An 18313-nucleotide genomic window follows, 5' to 3' on the forward strand; every position below is an offset into this window, starting at 1 on the left:
ATGATGTCTCCTTCCGATTGAAACTGCCAGATACTTGGAGGATTCACAATGCATTGCATGTGAGTCTCTTGAAACATGTTAAGGGTGATGTGCCTGATGATGGGGAGCCTGATGAGCAACCCGAAGTGGAAGAAAACGAGGAGATCCTTGCTCCTGAACAGATTTTGGCACATAACGATACGAAGAAAGGTAAAGTCCGAAGGCGGTTATTGGTTAAGTTCAAGAACTTTCCTGCATTTGATGCAAAGTGCATGGAGGAGGAGGACCTAGCAGATACTCCTCGGATTATGAAACTTTACCTCGATGTTTTGGTTTAGCATAGTCTACTCCAAACGGAACCCAAAATTCAGCTTGGCCGGTGATCTGGTGCAGTGGGATGCACAAGAGGGGAGTCACTCCGCTCCCTTGTCAACAGATGCCTCGATTTTGATACTAAAGTCACTGATGTCTCTTTGAGCTTCAGGGATTCTGATAGCTGACAGTATTCTGCTGGATGACTTTATGAAATGGAATTCCTGATAATGATACTGATTTGTTCTTGACTTCTTTTGAGTGCAGGAACTGATAGCCGAAATGACTGCAGCATTTTGGTCTGATTGATCTCGAATAGACATGGTTGCAATAGGGGTTAGTCAATCGGACATCGATGAGGTCTCGATTGGACCTAGATGTGATTGCTAGCTACATTGCCGATAAATCATGCTCTAAGATCCGAATGAATATTGAATGTCATGTCATGTCCTGTGATGTCTGGTGATGTCCTGTGATGTCGTGTGATGTGACTATCGATTTTGTACATGTGCTAGATGTGTGTTTTCAGTACGTAGGTACTAACAGTCAATGTTTGCTAAGACGGTTTATGGCTTTTGTCGGTTTTGTAGGCGTAATCGCGGTCGATTACAATGCTTTCAAGAGGGGGGTATGTCACAAAGTGATGACATGGCTACGGACAGTAAAAACCCTAATTTCTGCCAGAAACCCTAAAATTCCTGCAAACCCTAATTTCTGTCAAAAACCCTAATTTCCGAAAATCGCGGAGGTGGAAAAAAAAGAAAAAAAAATGAAATTTTGAGCGACACAAATCTCAGTTTTTTTGCTACGATTTGGGAGAAAGAGAGAGAAAAAGAGAATTTGCTTTTTACTGACTCTCATTGAGAGAGAGAGAGAATCTGCTTTTGCTTTCAAGCTTTTGGGGCTCTGCTTTTGGGCATCCCTTGTAATCTTTAAATTAGTGGTGAGGGCCTCACTTCTCAAAGCATCTGGAAGCAGAGTCTGAGAGTGAATCCCGACCCACTCTCTTGTACTTTAAACTGATTAATATAAAAAGAAATACTGAAAGGGGCGCCAGTCTTTGGGGCCAATATCTCTAGGCACGGAACTCCGCCGGGCCAGTGCAAATCTATTGTGATCTGTGAATTGTTTTGAAGTGGTTATTTGGTGTTGTCGCGATTGATTCTTGACTTGGAGTGTCCGAGTATGTTACAGTCGCCTTTGTGGGTCCCCACGAGAAAGGGACTCCTTTCTGTGTCAAGATATGCAAATGGGAAGCAACCTCTGCAAACTTTCTAATGAACCGCCGGTAGTCAGAACACAAGCCCAAGATGCTTTTAACTTCATGGACATTCTTCAAATCGGCCCAATCACGTACAGTCTCAAAATTGGCCAGGTCCATCTGTACTCCTGCTGTTGAGACGATGTGTCTCAAAAAGTCTCTCCAGAAAAAAATTCACTCTTCTTGGCATTGATCACCAACTTGTGATCTCGCAATGCCTGAAAGACCTGTAGAAGATGTGGTCTGTGTTCTGCCTCATCCTTGGAGAAGACTACAATGTCATCAAAGAAAGTGCCAACAAAAGATCTGTACTCTCTGAAAATCTTGTCCATCATTCGGTTAAAAGTTGCCGGAGCATTGGTAAGGCCAAAAGGCATCACCAAAAATTCATATAGACCGAAGTTCGTCCGAAAAGCTGTCTTGTAGACATCTCCCAGCGTGATTCTGATATGATGATATCTGCTTTTCAAATTGATCTTGCTGAAACAAGAGGATTCCTGTAGATGGTCAAGAATATCATCGATCCTCGGAATCGGAAATCTGTTCTTGATGGTGATTTTATTGAGAGCTCTATAATCAATGCACATTCTCCAAGATCCGTCTTTCTTTAAAACCAACAACATCGGAGGGCAGAAGGGTGAAGTACTCGGCTGGATAAGAACCCTTTCCAAGAGGTCTTTCACTTGGTTCATAATCTCTTCATTCTCGGCTTGGTTCACAAGATAAGGTAGCCAGTTCGGTGGTGTGCTTCCAGGTATCAAATCAATAGTATGATCCTCAAGACGAGATGGTGGCAACTCGCCTGCCAGGCCCTCAGAGAAACAATCTGCATCTGTGGAGAAAATCTTGGCGTTCTTTTTTGAGGTCAAAACATATTCGACCTGCAATTATCCTTCAGTTCTCTCCAGAAAATCAAGTAAAGAAACTGAATTTCATCAAGTACAATCTCTTTGCCCTTCATTTGTCAAAGTCGCTTTCTCAGCCCGATAGTCAACCATGGCATTGTTGTTGTGGTACCAAGGGATTTCGAGGAGGACGTCACAACCTTCCTAAGGGCATTTGCAAAGAAGTCCTCGTGCCCTAAATACCCTTAACATTGCAAACGAAGTTTGCCAATGATCGGTGTAATGGCAACATCCCATCCGGGTGCCCCTAGAACAGTCTCCGCCTATGGCCTCAGCCTGTTGACCGTAATTCCAAGTCGAGCCGCCAATTCAAGTAAAAAGAAGTTGGCCTTGGCTCCTTCATCAAAGAAAATGAGGACTTCCTCATCATTCACTTTGCCCGAAGTGCGGCAAAGTTTTGTACTTTCGTTCATCTGATTCGGTTTGGGCCCCACGCAATGTGGTACCAGTTGTGTTTTCATCTGCCTTTTCTACCATGTTCCTCTGCTGCTCTAGAACTCTCTAGCCTGTCTTCAGTCTGTTCTTGCTGTGCCTTTCTGGGGCACTTTGCAAAGATGTGTCCAAATTCCCCGCAACCAAAACACTTCCCCTCTTTGAGACTCTATGTCGGTGACGATGTCAATGGCAACGATGCGACGACAACGCGCTGAGAACGCAGATGCTGAAATCTGCGTTTTCCAGGCTGAATCTGCGCAAACTTCAATGGATCCCACCGTGCGGCTAAGAACTACTGCGGGAAGGTGAGATCTACAAGGTCCGGGACTTCGTCTGCGGTGTCCAAGGGCTGAAAACTGAAAACGCTGGTCCTATGGCTAATTCTGTCGCGATGATCTGCAAAAACACTGACGTTGTTCTGCAAACCAAAAACGCTAGGGCTGAAAACTAACCTTGCGGGGAAATCTGCTAACGTGCTGATGTGGGAATCTGCTAATGCTAGGGCTGATCTACTGTCTACTGTAGCCGTGAATCTGCAAGTGCAAAAATGCTGGCTGATCTGGTGCAAAAACGCTAGGCCTTCTGTTGAGAGAAGGCGCAAGAGTTGTCGCGGGGGTTGGTCTTGCTGAGAAGTTGCTTGTTGAGCAAGGTGCTCCTGCTGCCTCTTCTGCCAAAAAGTGCTAGCGCTAGGTTTGCTTATATACAAACTTAGCAAAATTGCCCTACCTACTTTCCAACAAAAGCCACTTAAAAATAATAAGTGAAAAATGTCAAAAAAAGGCCTATGCACTAAAAAAATGCTACTGATGGGATCTGACTGGAATCTGATGGTCATGTTGTGTGCAACCAGAGGATATGCATCTAATTTAAGTGTCTGGACATACACGGTCTGCGAACAGACTCACAAAAGTGCTAGATCACTTCCTATTCTAGACTGACTTGACTGAACTGAACCCTTGTCGTGCTGTAGCTAAAAATGCTACTGATGCGATCTGACTGGAATCTGATGGTCATGCTGTGTGCAACCAGAGGATATGCATCTAATCTAAGTGTCTGGACATGCATGGTCTGCGAACAGACTCACAAAAGTGCCAGATCACTTCCTATTCTAGATTGACTTGACTGAACTGAACCCTTGTCTTGCTATAGCTTGTCCACGGACACATAGGGTTGGATGTGTCACGTGACATCCCCTCCTTTTCAAAGTGAGGTACTGGTACCGAACTGTATGGCGTCAAGGGAGATCGCCAATAGCATCCGGAATCCTGGAAGGGACTCTTCGCCGGCCCACTCTGATGTGTGGGTCGTGCGGTACTTGAACTTCATAAAGGTCTGCAACGCTTGCTTCTTTGGGCCGCATCGAAAGCGACACAAAGTCTTCTGCGGCTCCTTCAATGCTTCAACTTCGTCTAGAGTCATGCTTCTTTCTTCTTCAAGAATCTTAGTAGCTGAAAATTCCTGAAACCACTTCCAACACAAAACCATGAACATACCTATTCCATGTAAAGTGACTGGAAAAAATCTCGTCTTCCTCTAAGACTGTGTATGCAATGTAGATGAACAAAGAGACGGAGCGCCAAACCGTTCACCACACACACGCAAACAATGAGATTGAATCTTGTCGTGCTAATCTAAATCAATCAACTGTGGCAATTCACAACGGAAATGCCCATGCTTGGTGCACATACTTTCATGTCCTCTTTCTACGAATGTGTCATGCCAAGGAAGAGACATTGAAATGTTACTTCCTTGAATGCATATTTTTCAGCTTTTCATGAATAATCCGCATACATCCGTGCTCATTCATGAGTGAAACGTGCTCAACGTACAATATGTCATGCCTAGGAAAAGGGATCACATAAAGACGCCGACGAAAATACAAGAAACGATCACGAATGAAACACTCGAACAATGCGTGCTGACGAATCATTCGAACACATAGTACTTCCTGTAAGGGTTCTTTGGACCTAGGCTCGAGAGCCAAGACCGGTTCTTCCTGAGGGGGTTCTTGGGACCTAGGCTCGAGAGCCAAGATCGGTTCTTCGTGATTGATCGAATCTGAAATGAGGTTAGCTTCACTAAAGAAAGTATCAACTAACATATCATCCATGTGAACAATCACATCATCTTCATGCAAATCGTCATGCTTGTGAGAAATCACATCTTGATCATGCAAATCATCATGCTTGTCATTGTCATCCAAATCATCATGCTCATCATTATCATTCAAATCATCATGCAAATCATTGTCATTCAAATCATCATGCAAATCCTGTTTGTCATGCTTTGGAGAAGAAGAGACTGAGAGAGTCTCCTTTTCCCAAATCTCTTGCATTTGTGCCTGAACTTGAGAAAAGAGTCGGAACATCTCTTTCATGTGTCGGGCGCTCTATTCGGCCGCCAAGCGCGCTTGCTCACGCTCAAGCTCCAAGTCGGCCTTTCTTTCTGCTTCTCTTTTTGCTTTTCTTACTTTGTTCTCGCGATCCAATTGACTTTACTTTCTTTTTCTTCCAAGTGGTACTTACGCTCTATGGCTGCCACTGTTTCTTTGTAGTCACGATCTATGGCTGCCATTGTTTCTGCGAACTCCTTGTCCATCATCCTCTTGTCAAAAAGCTTTATAGGATCTGGTGCAATCTTTGGCATAGATGAGGAAGGATCGGGAAAACCGCCTGGTGAGGACCAATGTCCCAAGCCCTACAGCAGAAAGTGTGCCAGTCGAAGAAGCAAGTGTGTTAGTCCCTGATTCCCATGATTCAAGTGTTCCTCTGACGGAAGCCGTCAGCCTAAAATCCACAAGAAAAAGAAGATCAAAGCAAAGGTGGCGAAAGATACAGCAGAGTCTCTACTCTCTTTGCCAATATCTGAGAGCCAACAGACTAAAGTAACACATCTTCCGCGGCGCTCTCTGTCTTCCACGCCTCTCTGTACGGGGCCACTGTCGACTCCCGAATTTCATGACAAATCGGCGGCTTCTCCCTCGGAGATTCCTCTACCTTCTTCCCCAATATTCACCCATACACAGCTAACTCCACCTGCAACTACCGTCTCAGCTCCTATATCAGCTCCTACTCCACCAGTAGTACCTACTCCCAGTGAGCCACTATGCCACTTGGGAGTCCTCCAGTATCATCTTCACGGGTCGCCAACTCTACTTCTCTATTCCACCTTTCGGAGAAAGTATTATAAGACTCCAGGAATGCTATCGCCACGATAGAGCTTGGAGCGCAACAGTTGGTTGCCACGCACCAACGCCACTCTACCATATACGCAGCTATGGAGGGATCTCTGAAGGTGGCCGAAAGTGCCATCTCGGATAGTCCTCGGGCTCGAGCTCGGGCTCGGGCTCGGGCTGGCGTGGGGTTTGGATGGATTGGATCCGGCCCACCATTGCAGACTGCACGTCTTTCTCAGCACTTTATGGAACTCTACACACAGCCTCAGCCTCCAGTTCAGTACTACAGCCCACAGTACCCTCAGGGGTTTCAGTCATCATCGTCCCACATGCAGAGTGTTCCTTGCTGCGACGGTGTTGCTGGTGCACACCGCCATGGCTGTGTCACTCGTCATCCTCAGTTCACTAGCGGACAGGTGTTACCCTCGGCCCTGCAGCAGCTGGCGGCTCCTTTCACAGGCGGCGAGGTTATGGACAACAGAGCCCAGCAGTCTCTAGTCAAGCAACGAAGTTCCACCATTGATTTGATGGCTCCACCTCCGGGGACTGATCCTTCGGGTGCAGTTATAGCGACTACTCTTTCTCTGGGATGATGATTGACAGTCTTTTCACCATGGCAGAACAGTAGTCATTTATTATTGCAATTCAGTATTTTAGCAGTTTCAGTAGTTCTCTCACCGAGACGGTGAGTGGTTTTGTGGCGGGCAACCTGTAGCAGGGCTACAGTGTCACTTTCACAGGACAAACAGTTAGTACAGTTGGTCTTGTGGCAGGGATACGGATGGTGGTCTAGTGGACATCGTGGCCAGGTCACCACCACGCAGTTTCGGGATAGACTTAGATGGCTGACATTTATGAGCCGTTGGTGGCTCTTTATGGTTGTACATATGAGTAGTAGCGGTTGGGTCATCGGTATCATCTGCTTCATATATGGTCCGACGTCGTCGTCTAGAGCATAGAGTCTATACACACAGTACGTCTTCACCATGCCCGCACATTTTGAGCCTCGACACCCCATTGTACCTGTGAGTCCTGGGCTGGAGCTGAGTGTGCTGCCACGCTAGAGTCTGTATCAGTTCTTTGAGATAGTCGAGTCATATGTTGTGGTCTATTGTTGTTGTGTCTCTGTGAGCTCAGTTGTTGTCTATTGTTCCTTTGTTTCCAGTCTGTGTTTTGAGTGAGATTGTCACGCACATTGCACTGAGGAGCACCCAATGAAGAGAGCACGACACACTATCCTCGCTACAGGGTTGCATAGATTTATGCTATTGGCGGTTATCCATGCTCTTACTCAGTGGCAACACTTTCTACTCGGAGCCGATTTTACAGTGTTCACCGATCATCAAAGTTTACGCTATTTCTTGTCTTAGAAAGAGCTTTCGGACAAACATATATAGTGGGCAAATATTTTGTCACAATTTCACTTTCAAATTGTGCATGTTCAGAGACAGAAGAATGTGGTGGCAGATGCACTGTCTCATAAGCCTTCGGTTTTGGTTCTTTCGGCAGTTCATCATCACAGCTTTGAGAATATGGTAGAACAGTAGGCCACAAATCCGGATTTTGTAGACATGTTTGATCGATTGTAGTGTGGGGAAGTAGTTGCGGACTATTCGCTCAAGGAAGGCTATTTGATGCGGAAAAACTTCTTGTGTTACACAAGCACTGAGAAATAAGGTTTTGACAGGCTGCCACTGTTCACCTTTTTTGGGTCACTGCGGCATAGAGACCACCTTGAAAGGTGTGGAACAGTTCTTCTACTGGCCGAGGCTCAAAAAGGATGTGGATAAGTTTGTTCACAGTTGTCTGATCTAAAAGAAGGTCAAGTTCGATAGGCATAAGGCACCATGTCTATTGCAACCTTTACCCATACCCATTCGACCTTGGGAGAGTATAGCAGTGGATTTTATTTTTGATCTTCCCACGACTCAGAATGGGCACGATGGCATATGGACAGTCATCGACAGACTTAGTAAGCAGGCTCATTTTATTCCGTTCAAGAAGACGGTTAAGTCGGATCATTTGGCTAAATTGTTTATCTCACAGATATTTCGACTATATGGCATGCCTCACTCTATAGTTTAAGATAGAGATCACCGTTTTACTAGTTTGTTTTGGAGGGAAATCATTGGTACTCGGTTACAAGTCTCGTCCTCTTTCCACCCGCAAACAAATGGGCAGTCAGAGATTGCGAATTCAATAGTTCTGAACTTGTTGAATTCTTACATCTCTAATCAGAAAGCCCAGTGGGAGAAGTATTTGCCCTTGGTGGAGTTTGCCTACAACAACACAGTGCTTCCAAGTGCTATCTTTATCTTTCTATATGCTTACATCCATATCTTGCAAATACTCGTCTACCTTAAATATCTTGTCCTTGGTCTCCAAAATGGGTGGGACTTTCGTTCGTCCTTCCACTATCTTAAATGGCGCCTTGCGTGTTGATGTATGCACACTGTTATTGTAAGCATATTCAACCAATGGTAGATAGTATTCCCAATACAAGTCCTCTAGGGATAACAGTCTCAATCTCTACTCTTAAGTGATGGCACTCTGAGCTGTCCAATTACCACTCATGCATTGTGTGGCATATACACATCGATGTAGCCCGGCCTTTGTATGAATGCGTCCTCTAGAATGATCAAGAAGTGGTTTCCGTAATACAACATTTTCAATAGAAGAGGCTGTGCAGGTGTAAAACATGTCTCTCTAAAGTAGAGCTTCTAGAGATCTTGTGTGAGAACTCGATTCCTCTCGTTGTGTAAGAGGTGAATAGAGGTGATTGAGGGTCGTACTGGAAGGGTGGTAGCTTCTCTATGTCCAGGCCATCTGTGCTAAACCACCCCCTCACTTGTGCATTCCAAGATCTGCTCTCTCCTGACTCTACTAGCTACTTCAAATCCTTGAAGGCTCTGTATGATAATCTAACCTGAGGTAGCTTTCGCATCCTCCAGATGAAGCATAATGTTTAGAATATGGCCTCCACTAATATGGGTGGCACAGCCAGCTCTGCTAAGGTAATATCATATGGAACTCAAGGTTTTCTACGAGGATTATAGGGCCTCTTACTTTGGCTCTGTGAGTTTGGGTGCACAAATGGCTGCCGCATACATAATAACAGGTGTGATTAATGTGTCAAAAACCAGCCCCTTTGTGTGGGGCTCCTGAATGTGCGCCTAATGACGTCGACGCTGAAACATTGCAAAAGCTGCTTACTCTCTGTAGCTGCCCTTGCCCTAGAGAATCAGCCTCTGGTGCCGTGAAGGTGACTTGCAAGTGTACATATGAATCAATAGCCTCGATTTGGCATCCTGCTAGTGAAGACGGCTCTACTCCTGACCTGTCAAGAGGTGTAGATAATTATGACCTTGGTTTTTCCAAGGTTCACTGTGAGGCCCATGTGGCAATAGATGAAGGTGCTGCTGTAGGTCCTCTTGGATATCATAAGCAAAGAGCAAAATGTGGACTGGAGCATCTTCAACGACTACACCATCACCCCAGCATGAAGGACATACTCTGTTCTCTCATCAATGTAGAGACCACTAGTGTCAGTAAGAGTAGACATCCTTGCGCCACTCATAGCGGTTTGTGGAAAGCCTTTAACAAAGCTCCCTCGAGATAAGACTCTTTTAGTGCCTCCAGTTCATTGGGGTGCCATCAGAGATGATATAGGCTATTTATGAGCAGGTGACTAGCCAAGTACAGTGTCCAGCCGGCATATCAGGGCCTATTGCTAACCACAAAGCAACAGTGCAGTTTCCTTTTATGTGCCTTTGCCTGATCTATCAAGCAGCACGAAATGAAAATGTGATTCATCATAGAAAAGGCTGAAGCTGGCATGTCCCTGTGCTTGTAAGCCCAGTCTCCAGCACTGCCCCATAGAGCTTGGCCAAAGTGTGACCCAAAAACTCCAATAGTTAGCTGTTGAACCAATCAGACATTTATGCTACCTCTACGCATGGTTCTTTGGAAACATGTCAGGAACTTGAAATTGAACTTCAAACCAAAGATCTGCCCTTCGAGAAAGAGCCAGGGTGAGACTGCATATGGGAGCATTTGTGTTGCATGCAAAAAATATAGAATGTACAGTTTTAGCTGCTTGTTTGAAAGAGAAAAGTATCTCTCTGCCAAAAAATCATACCCCATGAAGCTGGAAATAGGTCAGTAGGAGACTTGTTTCTCGTAAACTCTACCCCCATAACAAGCCCTGTACCACGCACCTGTGTCCAAAAACTTACTTTAGATAAATGTCAAAGATGATAAATTACAACTTGCACATCAAGGTCTTCACCTCTCCAATAACAGGACTCTCAGCAATAGCCTCCCTCATGCCTTCTTGGAAATAGGGGGTAAGGCTTTTCACATGATCAACAATGTTTCTTTCCCTGGCAAAAGCTTGAAACTATTAAAGACAGATAAGGTCAGCAAGGTGCATGCCTTTTACAAAATTTCAAACATAACACATACTTGTAAATCTTAAGGGTTTCCAATGCAACAGCACATGGGACTGGATGCCCAGAGTATGTAAAACCATGTCCAAAAGATCCTACATAGAGATGAAATGACAATTAATAAAACCAAGCAATTTATGTAAACTTCATTTCATTCAGGTGGAGAAAAAAACCAGCAACATAAATAGGAACCACAAGAAGCTAAACCTGATTGATTCAACCAGAGCATAGTTGTGCACATATGTTAAATCCTTAGATGACATAGCGAACAGTTTTAAAAACGTCACTCATTTTATGCTTATTTATTCTGATTTTTGTGTTACACTTCATGATAAGACAGATCATCATCCCTGTTTCTGATCTCACGGGCCATTTTGACCTGTAAGAGGCATTAACAATCTTTCTTTCCTATTTTCTCAGGCTCCTATTAAAAAACGTTCTCATAAAGTGACACAAAACAGACAATACATGGCATTTCAAAAGCTAAAATTTTGATAGCCTCAATCTTCAAACAAAGAAACTGAAACAAATTTACCACACAGAAGACCAAGACACAGAATTAAATGATTACCCATTTCGTTGCTTTGTGAGCTAACAACTTCTGCAATATGTGGGCCCATTAAGACAGCCCCAATTGGCATATAACCAGAAGAAAGTGCCTGCATTCATTAATTCCAGCCCAGAAAGTTCTTCAATATTTGGCACAAGAAACAAATAGCAATTATCTTGAGAAGTCAATAATTTAAGATAAAGAATACCAAAACAAATTTGTCCACAATGGTAAAGGTCACATATCCAAGAACTAGGCCTTTTGACAAAGAGAAATGGGTCTTAACAAATTCATGATACATTAAGGGCTGAGCTAACCTATTGGGTCACAAATTCATCATCTGATAAACTCTATTAAAATGCCACATAATCTTTTCATTATGATAGCTAGTTTCAAATCTACCATAACCAAACATCTCAGGAAAGAATCTCATGGGTCACTAGGAAGGGCACATATGTCACTTCTCTGTTTCCGCTTCCTAATGGCATGACACTCGAGTCAATGTCATCAGACATACTTCTAGGAACCCACTTTCACCTCTGGCTATTCAATCCACAATAACTCCTGCTTTGATGCATGCATATAAAGCGTAACCTCACATGGCTTATGAGGTGGCTGCCAAGAGAGAGAACACAAGTTAAAGTATTTTGAAAAGGTTTTTGCAAATATTCATTACCATACTTACGGTGTTTAAGTCCCTTCTCGTGAAGCTAGCCTTCATACTGAGGACCTGAGAGGAAGATCCCGACTGACTAACTTGACAAGCAACAGAGATAGCGAAGGGGCTTGCCTCAGCAGAGAGTCCATACAAAGTATACGGCATAATGGTGGTGATGCAGTGGTTCACAGAGTAGAAGGTATAGATCAACAGTTAAATTCTTACAAACATCGCTTTCCTGCATGTTGATTGAGTGGGATTTCCGGGGAAAGGGGACCCGGGGAAGAGAGGGGGGGGGGGGGGGGGGGGGGGGGGGGGGGGGGATTGGTAATTAGAATAACCTCCACTAGCTGGAAGACCTCGGTGAGCTGTCTGTTGGCTCTGCTTACAAGTGCTGGTAAGTCTTTAAAAGGTGTCTATGGTCTCGAATCATCATGGCATACTTCCATGAGGTATCTGCTTCCTCAAACAGTGTGTGCATATGTCACAAGTGCATCCCTAGCGTGTGAAGTATGTCACATGTGAGTCCTTACAGTGTTTACATCTGCATATTAGGTGTGGCATGCTGCAGGTATCCCCTATCATGCATGATCAGGAAGAAAGTACATATCATTACAATCAGTGCACACATTCAGGCGGGGGGCAACTACTAGACTCTAGAGGCAAGGTGAGACACAGCCGCAGTGGCTATTCTCAACTGGCAGATACTATACATCTACAGGGCAATAGAGACTCTTCCACAAGCATAGGAGATCAGATTGCACAAGACTGCAAATCTTTAAATACAGAGTATCACAGAGTCAGAAAGAGATGGAAGAGATCCGGACTTGTTGCCAAAACCGCCTGCCGGAGAGACACTCTGAGAGACCCACTGACGAGACATCCCATATGAATGAGTGTGCACACACACAATCATCACTGGATGGGGAGCTGATTAGTATCATGAGGGCGTTGTATTCACCCTGTTGGTGGACAGGTTATATTCAACTTAACATCCAAATTTGTATAAACTTTAAAGCCTCATAATACTAGACAGCTCCAGTCTGTCTCCTGCTTAACATCATTTCCCATTCTTGTAACCATCACGCTCACCTCATTGAGGCCACTATTATTATGTTGCACTTCAACGACATCCAGAGGATTACACTTCCACATCGATTTGTCTCAAGGCCAGATTTTTATGAGCTTTGCAGGCATTGAAAATATCTTCCTTTCATCATAACTCTTCTACGCACAATCTGGACATGCTGGCCTCTAGTGAAATGTCGTCTGGCTTTCTTTGGCCCCATTACATGACGAAGCCTTTGTAAGATTTTTATTTTGCTAGAGAGTCTCCCCATTGTCTCCTACCTTCTTTGAAAGAGATACTTGCAGCCCTTCATCTGTATCAATCTTTTACATGCACAAACAACAAGCAACAATTGCTAACACCACAAAACAAACTACTGTTTCAGCAAATATAACTGTATATACTTTGTATTCAATACAAAACAAACTACTGTTTCAGCGAATATAACTGTATATACTTTGTTTTTAATGTTAATTAAAAACAACACAAGCAAAACACAGCATTACCTTAGCAATTGTTACAAGATAAGTTTTACCTTGGCAATTGTCACAAGATCAGGTTTGATGTTGTACTTTTCACATCCAAACATTGCTCCTAGCCTCCCAAAAGCACAAATCACCTACATGTCCATAAAATCTCTCTCTCTCCACAGCTCTGAGCTACTTCAATCCATGACAAAAGTCAAGTAGTCTTTATCTTATTTCACTTAATTTTATTTTGTACCCTGACAATGTATCAGATTCATCAAGATTGTACCGGTTTAGTCTCATGGGTCATTTTGGCCTTTTCAAGACGTTTAATACAACAGCATAGACGGAGACTACATCAGAGGATTCGAGCTATACTCTCTCGACACTCAGAATGCAGATGAGGATGGATCCTCACCATTTCTCCACCCCCCATTCTGTCATTGTTTCACATTCACCTAGTTCCAGCTTGTAGCAGTAGTATTTTGTTCTAGTTTCTTTTGTACCCAGACATGGTATCGTATTCACTATGTTGTAACAAATTGGTCTCATAGGTCATTTTGGCCTTTTGAAGACGTTAATATAACATTTCATTTCATTTCATTTCTCTCTCTGGCTGTTCCTGCGTGAGCTGTTCCCTCTCTCTCGCGCGCCACCTGTTGCTGTTGAGGTGCTCTCTCTCTCTCTCTCTCTCTCTCTCTCTCTCTCTCTCTCTCTCTCTCTCTCTCTCTCGCTCTCTCGCGAGCAGGCTTCAGCCTCAGCAACTCAGCGCGCAGGTCTCAGCCTCAGCACCACAGCGCGCAGATTTCAGCCTCAGCACCACAGCGCGCAAGTTCTCAGCCTCAGCACCACAGCGCACAGGTTTCTAGCAGAGCATGGGCTCTTAGGGAAGCAGAGCGGCTGGGGTTGTTGAGCGTGCAGGAGCTGCTGAACGTGCAGGGCTGCAGAAACGCAGAGGGAGCAAGTCACTGGCGCACCCTCTCTCTCTCTCTCTCTCTCTCTCTCTCTCTCTCTCTCTCTCTTTGTTTCACACACTGTTACATCCAGTTTACCGGGTACCTATTGTATCAGCTGCTACACCCACGTAGTTTTAGATTGTAGTAGTAGTAGTAGTATTTTGTTCCACTTCTAGTTCTTTTCTAGTTCTTTTGTACCCAGACATGGTATTAGATTCACTATTTTGTAACTGATTGGTCTCATAGGTCATTTTGGCCTTTTGAAGACGTTAATATAACATTTCATTTCATTTCATTTCATTTCTCTCTCTCACGCAGCCTCATCGCCATCTCCTGGAGTCAGCATCCTGCAGTACCCATTCAGTACTCAGCCATCCAGTAGCTTCAACACCAGTTCAGTGGCATCTGCCAGCAGCATCAGCATTCATTCAGCGCGTATTGAGCCCAGTATAGCTTTCAGCGAGTATCTTACCTGCAGGGATTTATTTGCAAGGAATTTGGAAACTGCAGAGCTCACAGAAAGTGCAAATTGACACATACAGAAAGCAAACATATGCCATGTAGCCTGAATGGGGAAACATATGTATGCATAATGCGGTGCGTATAGGCTGCTCTCTCCTCTCTCTCAGAAAGTGAAACAAATAAGGCAAGACAAATGGCGGCGCACTACATGGTCACAAGCAAGAGGATGACAGCCATTGAAAAGGAGTTGAAAGAATGCAAAGCCCACATGGATGAGTGGAAGAAAGAGAAGAATTTAATTCTCGAATGGAAAAAGAGGGAGGAACAGGCGAGGGAACTAGAACGCAAGGAGTTCCGGGATGAAATTCAAGCTTTAAAAAGTAGTATCTCAGCCCTTCGGGAGGAACTCGACGAAACCAAAGAGGGAAGACGCCTTGGAGATGGGGAAATTCAGCCATCAATGATTGACAGGCTGAATAGTATACGAGCACAAGTCAAAGAAATAAAGGAGGAAGGAGAAATGAAGACCTCATGGGTGGAGGTTCTCTCCAAAACACAAAAGAAAATGGACGAGGCTGAAAAATGGTTTGAAGTTGTCAAGAAGGGAAAGGGCAAAGAAATTCCGACTACGCCTGACATCATCAACAAAACACTAGAAGAGGAACAAAGAAGAAGGGTACGCGCTCTACACGTGAGAGTGACCGGCCTAAAAGATTCAGATAAGGTGGACCAAGAGGTGAAGAGCCTCATGTCCATGATGGGGGTGGAGAAGCCCTCGCACACACAAGCTTGGAGAGTGGGCAAGAAGAGTGAAGGTAATGGGGAGAGTTCAAAGGGACGGGCTCTCATTTTGCGCTTTCCCTCCATGGAAGAAAAGAAAGACTTTTTAAAGAAGAGGCCAACCCTCAAGAAAACAGGTATCTTTTTAGGAGATGATCTTACGCTCTCACAGCTTGCACATATGAGATAGGTCATGCCAGAGATTATAGCAGCAAGGGAGAAGGGGAAGTTAGCTTTCTACAGAAATGGACGAGTAGTGATTACAGAGCACCGCTCTACATGACGGTGCGAGACCTATGGGACCACTCTAAGGATGGCAGTTTGGAACTGTAATGGTTCGTATAGACTTGATGTGGGGGCCTTTGAGGATAGCTTCAGAGACAGAGACATTGTTTTCTACTCAGAGACTCATCAGGCTCCAGGACAGTTCATGCCGCACATATCAGGATACAAATGGGAGACAGCTTGTAGGACATGCACCAGAACTGCACATGGGACTAGAGGATCAGGAGGTGTAGCAGTTCTTTTCAGAGAGGAGCTCCAACCACTATTGCACATAGTTCGGAGAGATGATCAGGCCAGATACTTGTGGGTGAGGCTGAGGGCAGAGACTAGACGTTTCTTGTACATCGCCATATGCTATTTTCCTCCCAACACTTCAATATATGCTTCACACAGAGGACAGTCTCCTTACTCTGTACTTGATGATGATATCTGGGAGTTCTCCAGAGATGGAGACATCATACTCCTGGGGGATTTCAATGCCCGTACAGGCAGCTCACAGACAGTCTTCTATGACACATCAGAGGAGATGCTTAGAGAGCTAGAGCCAGAGGAGTTGGGACTTGAGAGATGCTCACACGACAGAGAGCATACAGAGTATGGGAGATACCTGAGAGAGATGACGCCTACTCACAGTTTAGCCATACTGAATGGCTTAACGACTTTCCCATTGTCTACAGGTTTTACTTGTTTTCCACATAGACATGGGTCCAGCACTGTAGACTATGTTCTGACACATCCGAGCTTTATCTCTCACATTCAGGATTTCACAGTGGGGCCCACGCCAGTTGGGATAGCAGTAGATCATGCACTTTTAACATTATCAATCTCCTTTGAGTACAATACATCTCAGGCCTCACGGGATGGTGGTCATACACGCTATACTTTTACACCAGAGACTGACTCAGTCTATGTAGAGGAGATACGTAGGCTTTTATGCACATCAGAGCCAGTATACACAGTGGAGGAGATCACATCTATGCTGACAGTGACATTACATGGGGCAGCGACAGAGGCATATCCACACACTCAGCCTGGCAAGAGACGTCGTTCTGGGCACATGCCTCAGAACAACTGGTATGATGAGGAGTGTCGACAGAGGAGAGCTCAGATACAGCGGGACCTTACATTGGGAGTGATCACCTAGACAGTCTCGCATTGCTACACGACGACTAGTGCGGCGGAAGAAGCGAGCTTTCTTGGTCCAGATGGAGCAAGATTTATATCAGCTCTTCCTTAGTAGAGATTCAGGAGAGGCTTGGCGTCTATTCCATGAGAAGTCTCCCCCACCAGTGATTACTTCTACAGAGATATGGGGGCAGTATGCAACATCTTTATACACTGTACCTCGACAACCACCATTACCAGACCCACCACAACCATGTCCGGCTACGAGCACCTTCTTTACCACTGAGATGGTGAAGGAGGCCATTGACAGGATGAAGACTAGACGGGCACAGGATCATGAGGGTTTGGTAGCAGAGCACATTATACATGCTGGGGATTTGTTGGCAGAGATGCTTGCACGGATATTCAACCGTGTCATGTGTGAGGGTCTCCCTAAGTCTTGGAGATTATCTACTATTGTACCTATCTTCAAGACAGGTGACCCCACAGTGCCGGGGAATTACCGTACTATCATGGTAGGACACACATTGGCACGGTTATATGCATCCATCCTCGAGCATAGGCTGAGCAGTTGGGCAGAGATTATGGGCATACGAGCACCTGGGCAGGCTGGTTTCAAAAGGGGTTTCTCCACACTAGATCATGTCTTTACACTCAAAGCTATCATTGAGGAGGGTCGAGCACATGGTAGACGGATATACTGCAGCATTGTGGATTTTCGCAAAGCCTTTGACACGGTGTTGAGGGCCAGATTGATGCACCGGCTTATGGAATTGGGGGTACCCACAGAGCTGATGTGGGGGATCATGGCATTGTACAGTTCAGTGATGGGTCATGTACGCACATCAGAGGGGATATCCGACATAGTTCACTCCACCATCCGAGTGAAACAGGGATGCCCACTGTCCTCTACTTTCTTTGGTATGCATGTTGATGGGGTCTCTGATTATATTGACAGAGGAGGTGATAGAGGTGCTCAGCTTGCAGGGACATGGATCCCTCTTTTATTGTATGCTGACGATATCGTGTTGATATCAGAATCGCCAGAGGGTATGCAGAGACATTTGGACGCATTGCATAGTTTTGCAGAGGATAGTGGATTGTCTGTCAACCTTGGTAAAACCAAGGTCATGGTATTTAATACCACGCCACAGTGGGTTAGGAGATCAGCACCTACTTTCACATATGGACAGGACAGTATGGAGTACACTGATGCATACACATATCTTGGGGTGGTCTTTAGTGGACCGAGGTTCACACTGAAAGTAGCAGCAGACACTAGATTGACTCGTGCCTATGCAGCCCTAGGTGGTTTAGAGAGGATTTGCTCGCAAGTTCAGTTCCAGGAACCTCGAACAAAGCTCTGGCTTTTCGATACTTTGGTCGCTTCAGTTATGCACTACGCGGTTCAGGTTTGGGGACCGTCTATTGACAGTGCTGGATGGA

The 18313-nt window shown here is 44.9% G+C and overlaps 1 protein-coding gene across 4 annotated transcripts in view; it reads right to left on the bottom strand.

Annotated features, from left to right (window-relative positions):
- The window catches only part of POP2 (Pyridoxal phosphate (PLP)-dependent transferases superfamily protein), a 155999-nt gene that overhangs the window by 73572 nt on the left and 64114 nt on the right, over positions 1–18313 (bottom strand). For 3 of the 4 annotated variants that reach the window (XR_015189080.1, XM_086519398.1, XM_086519399.1), the window contains 5 exons: positions 13328–13411; positions 11087–11174; positions 10532–10610; positions 10356–10449; positions 10206–10284 (listed from right to left, as the gene is read on the bottom strand). Coding sequence is in view for 2 of the 4 variants with exons in the window: in XM_086519398.1 (XP_086375524.1) it covers positions 10206–10284; positions 10356–10449; positions 10532–10610; positions 11087–11174; positions 13328–13411 (424 nt within the window). In the remaining 2 variants the exon portion in view is untranslated. Of the gene's footprint in view, positions 1–10205; positions 10285–10355; positions 10467–10531; positions 10611–11086; positions 11175–13327; positions 13412–18313 lie in introns of those variants that run through there. The other variant, XR_015189081.1, reaches the window with a different exon arrangement.

Source organism: Adiantum capillus-veneris, chromosome 9 (genome assembly GCF_014529385.1).
Source record: "Adiantum capillus-veneris isolate H3 chromosome 9, ASM1452938v2, whole genome shotgun sequence".
Lineage (NCBI taxonomy): Eukaryota > Viridiplantae > Streptophyta > Polypodiopsida > Polypodiales > Pteridaceae > Adiantum > Adiantum capillus-veneris.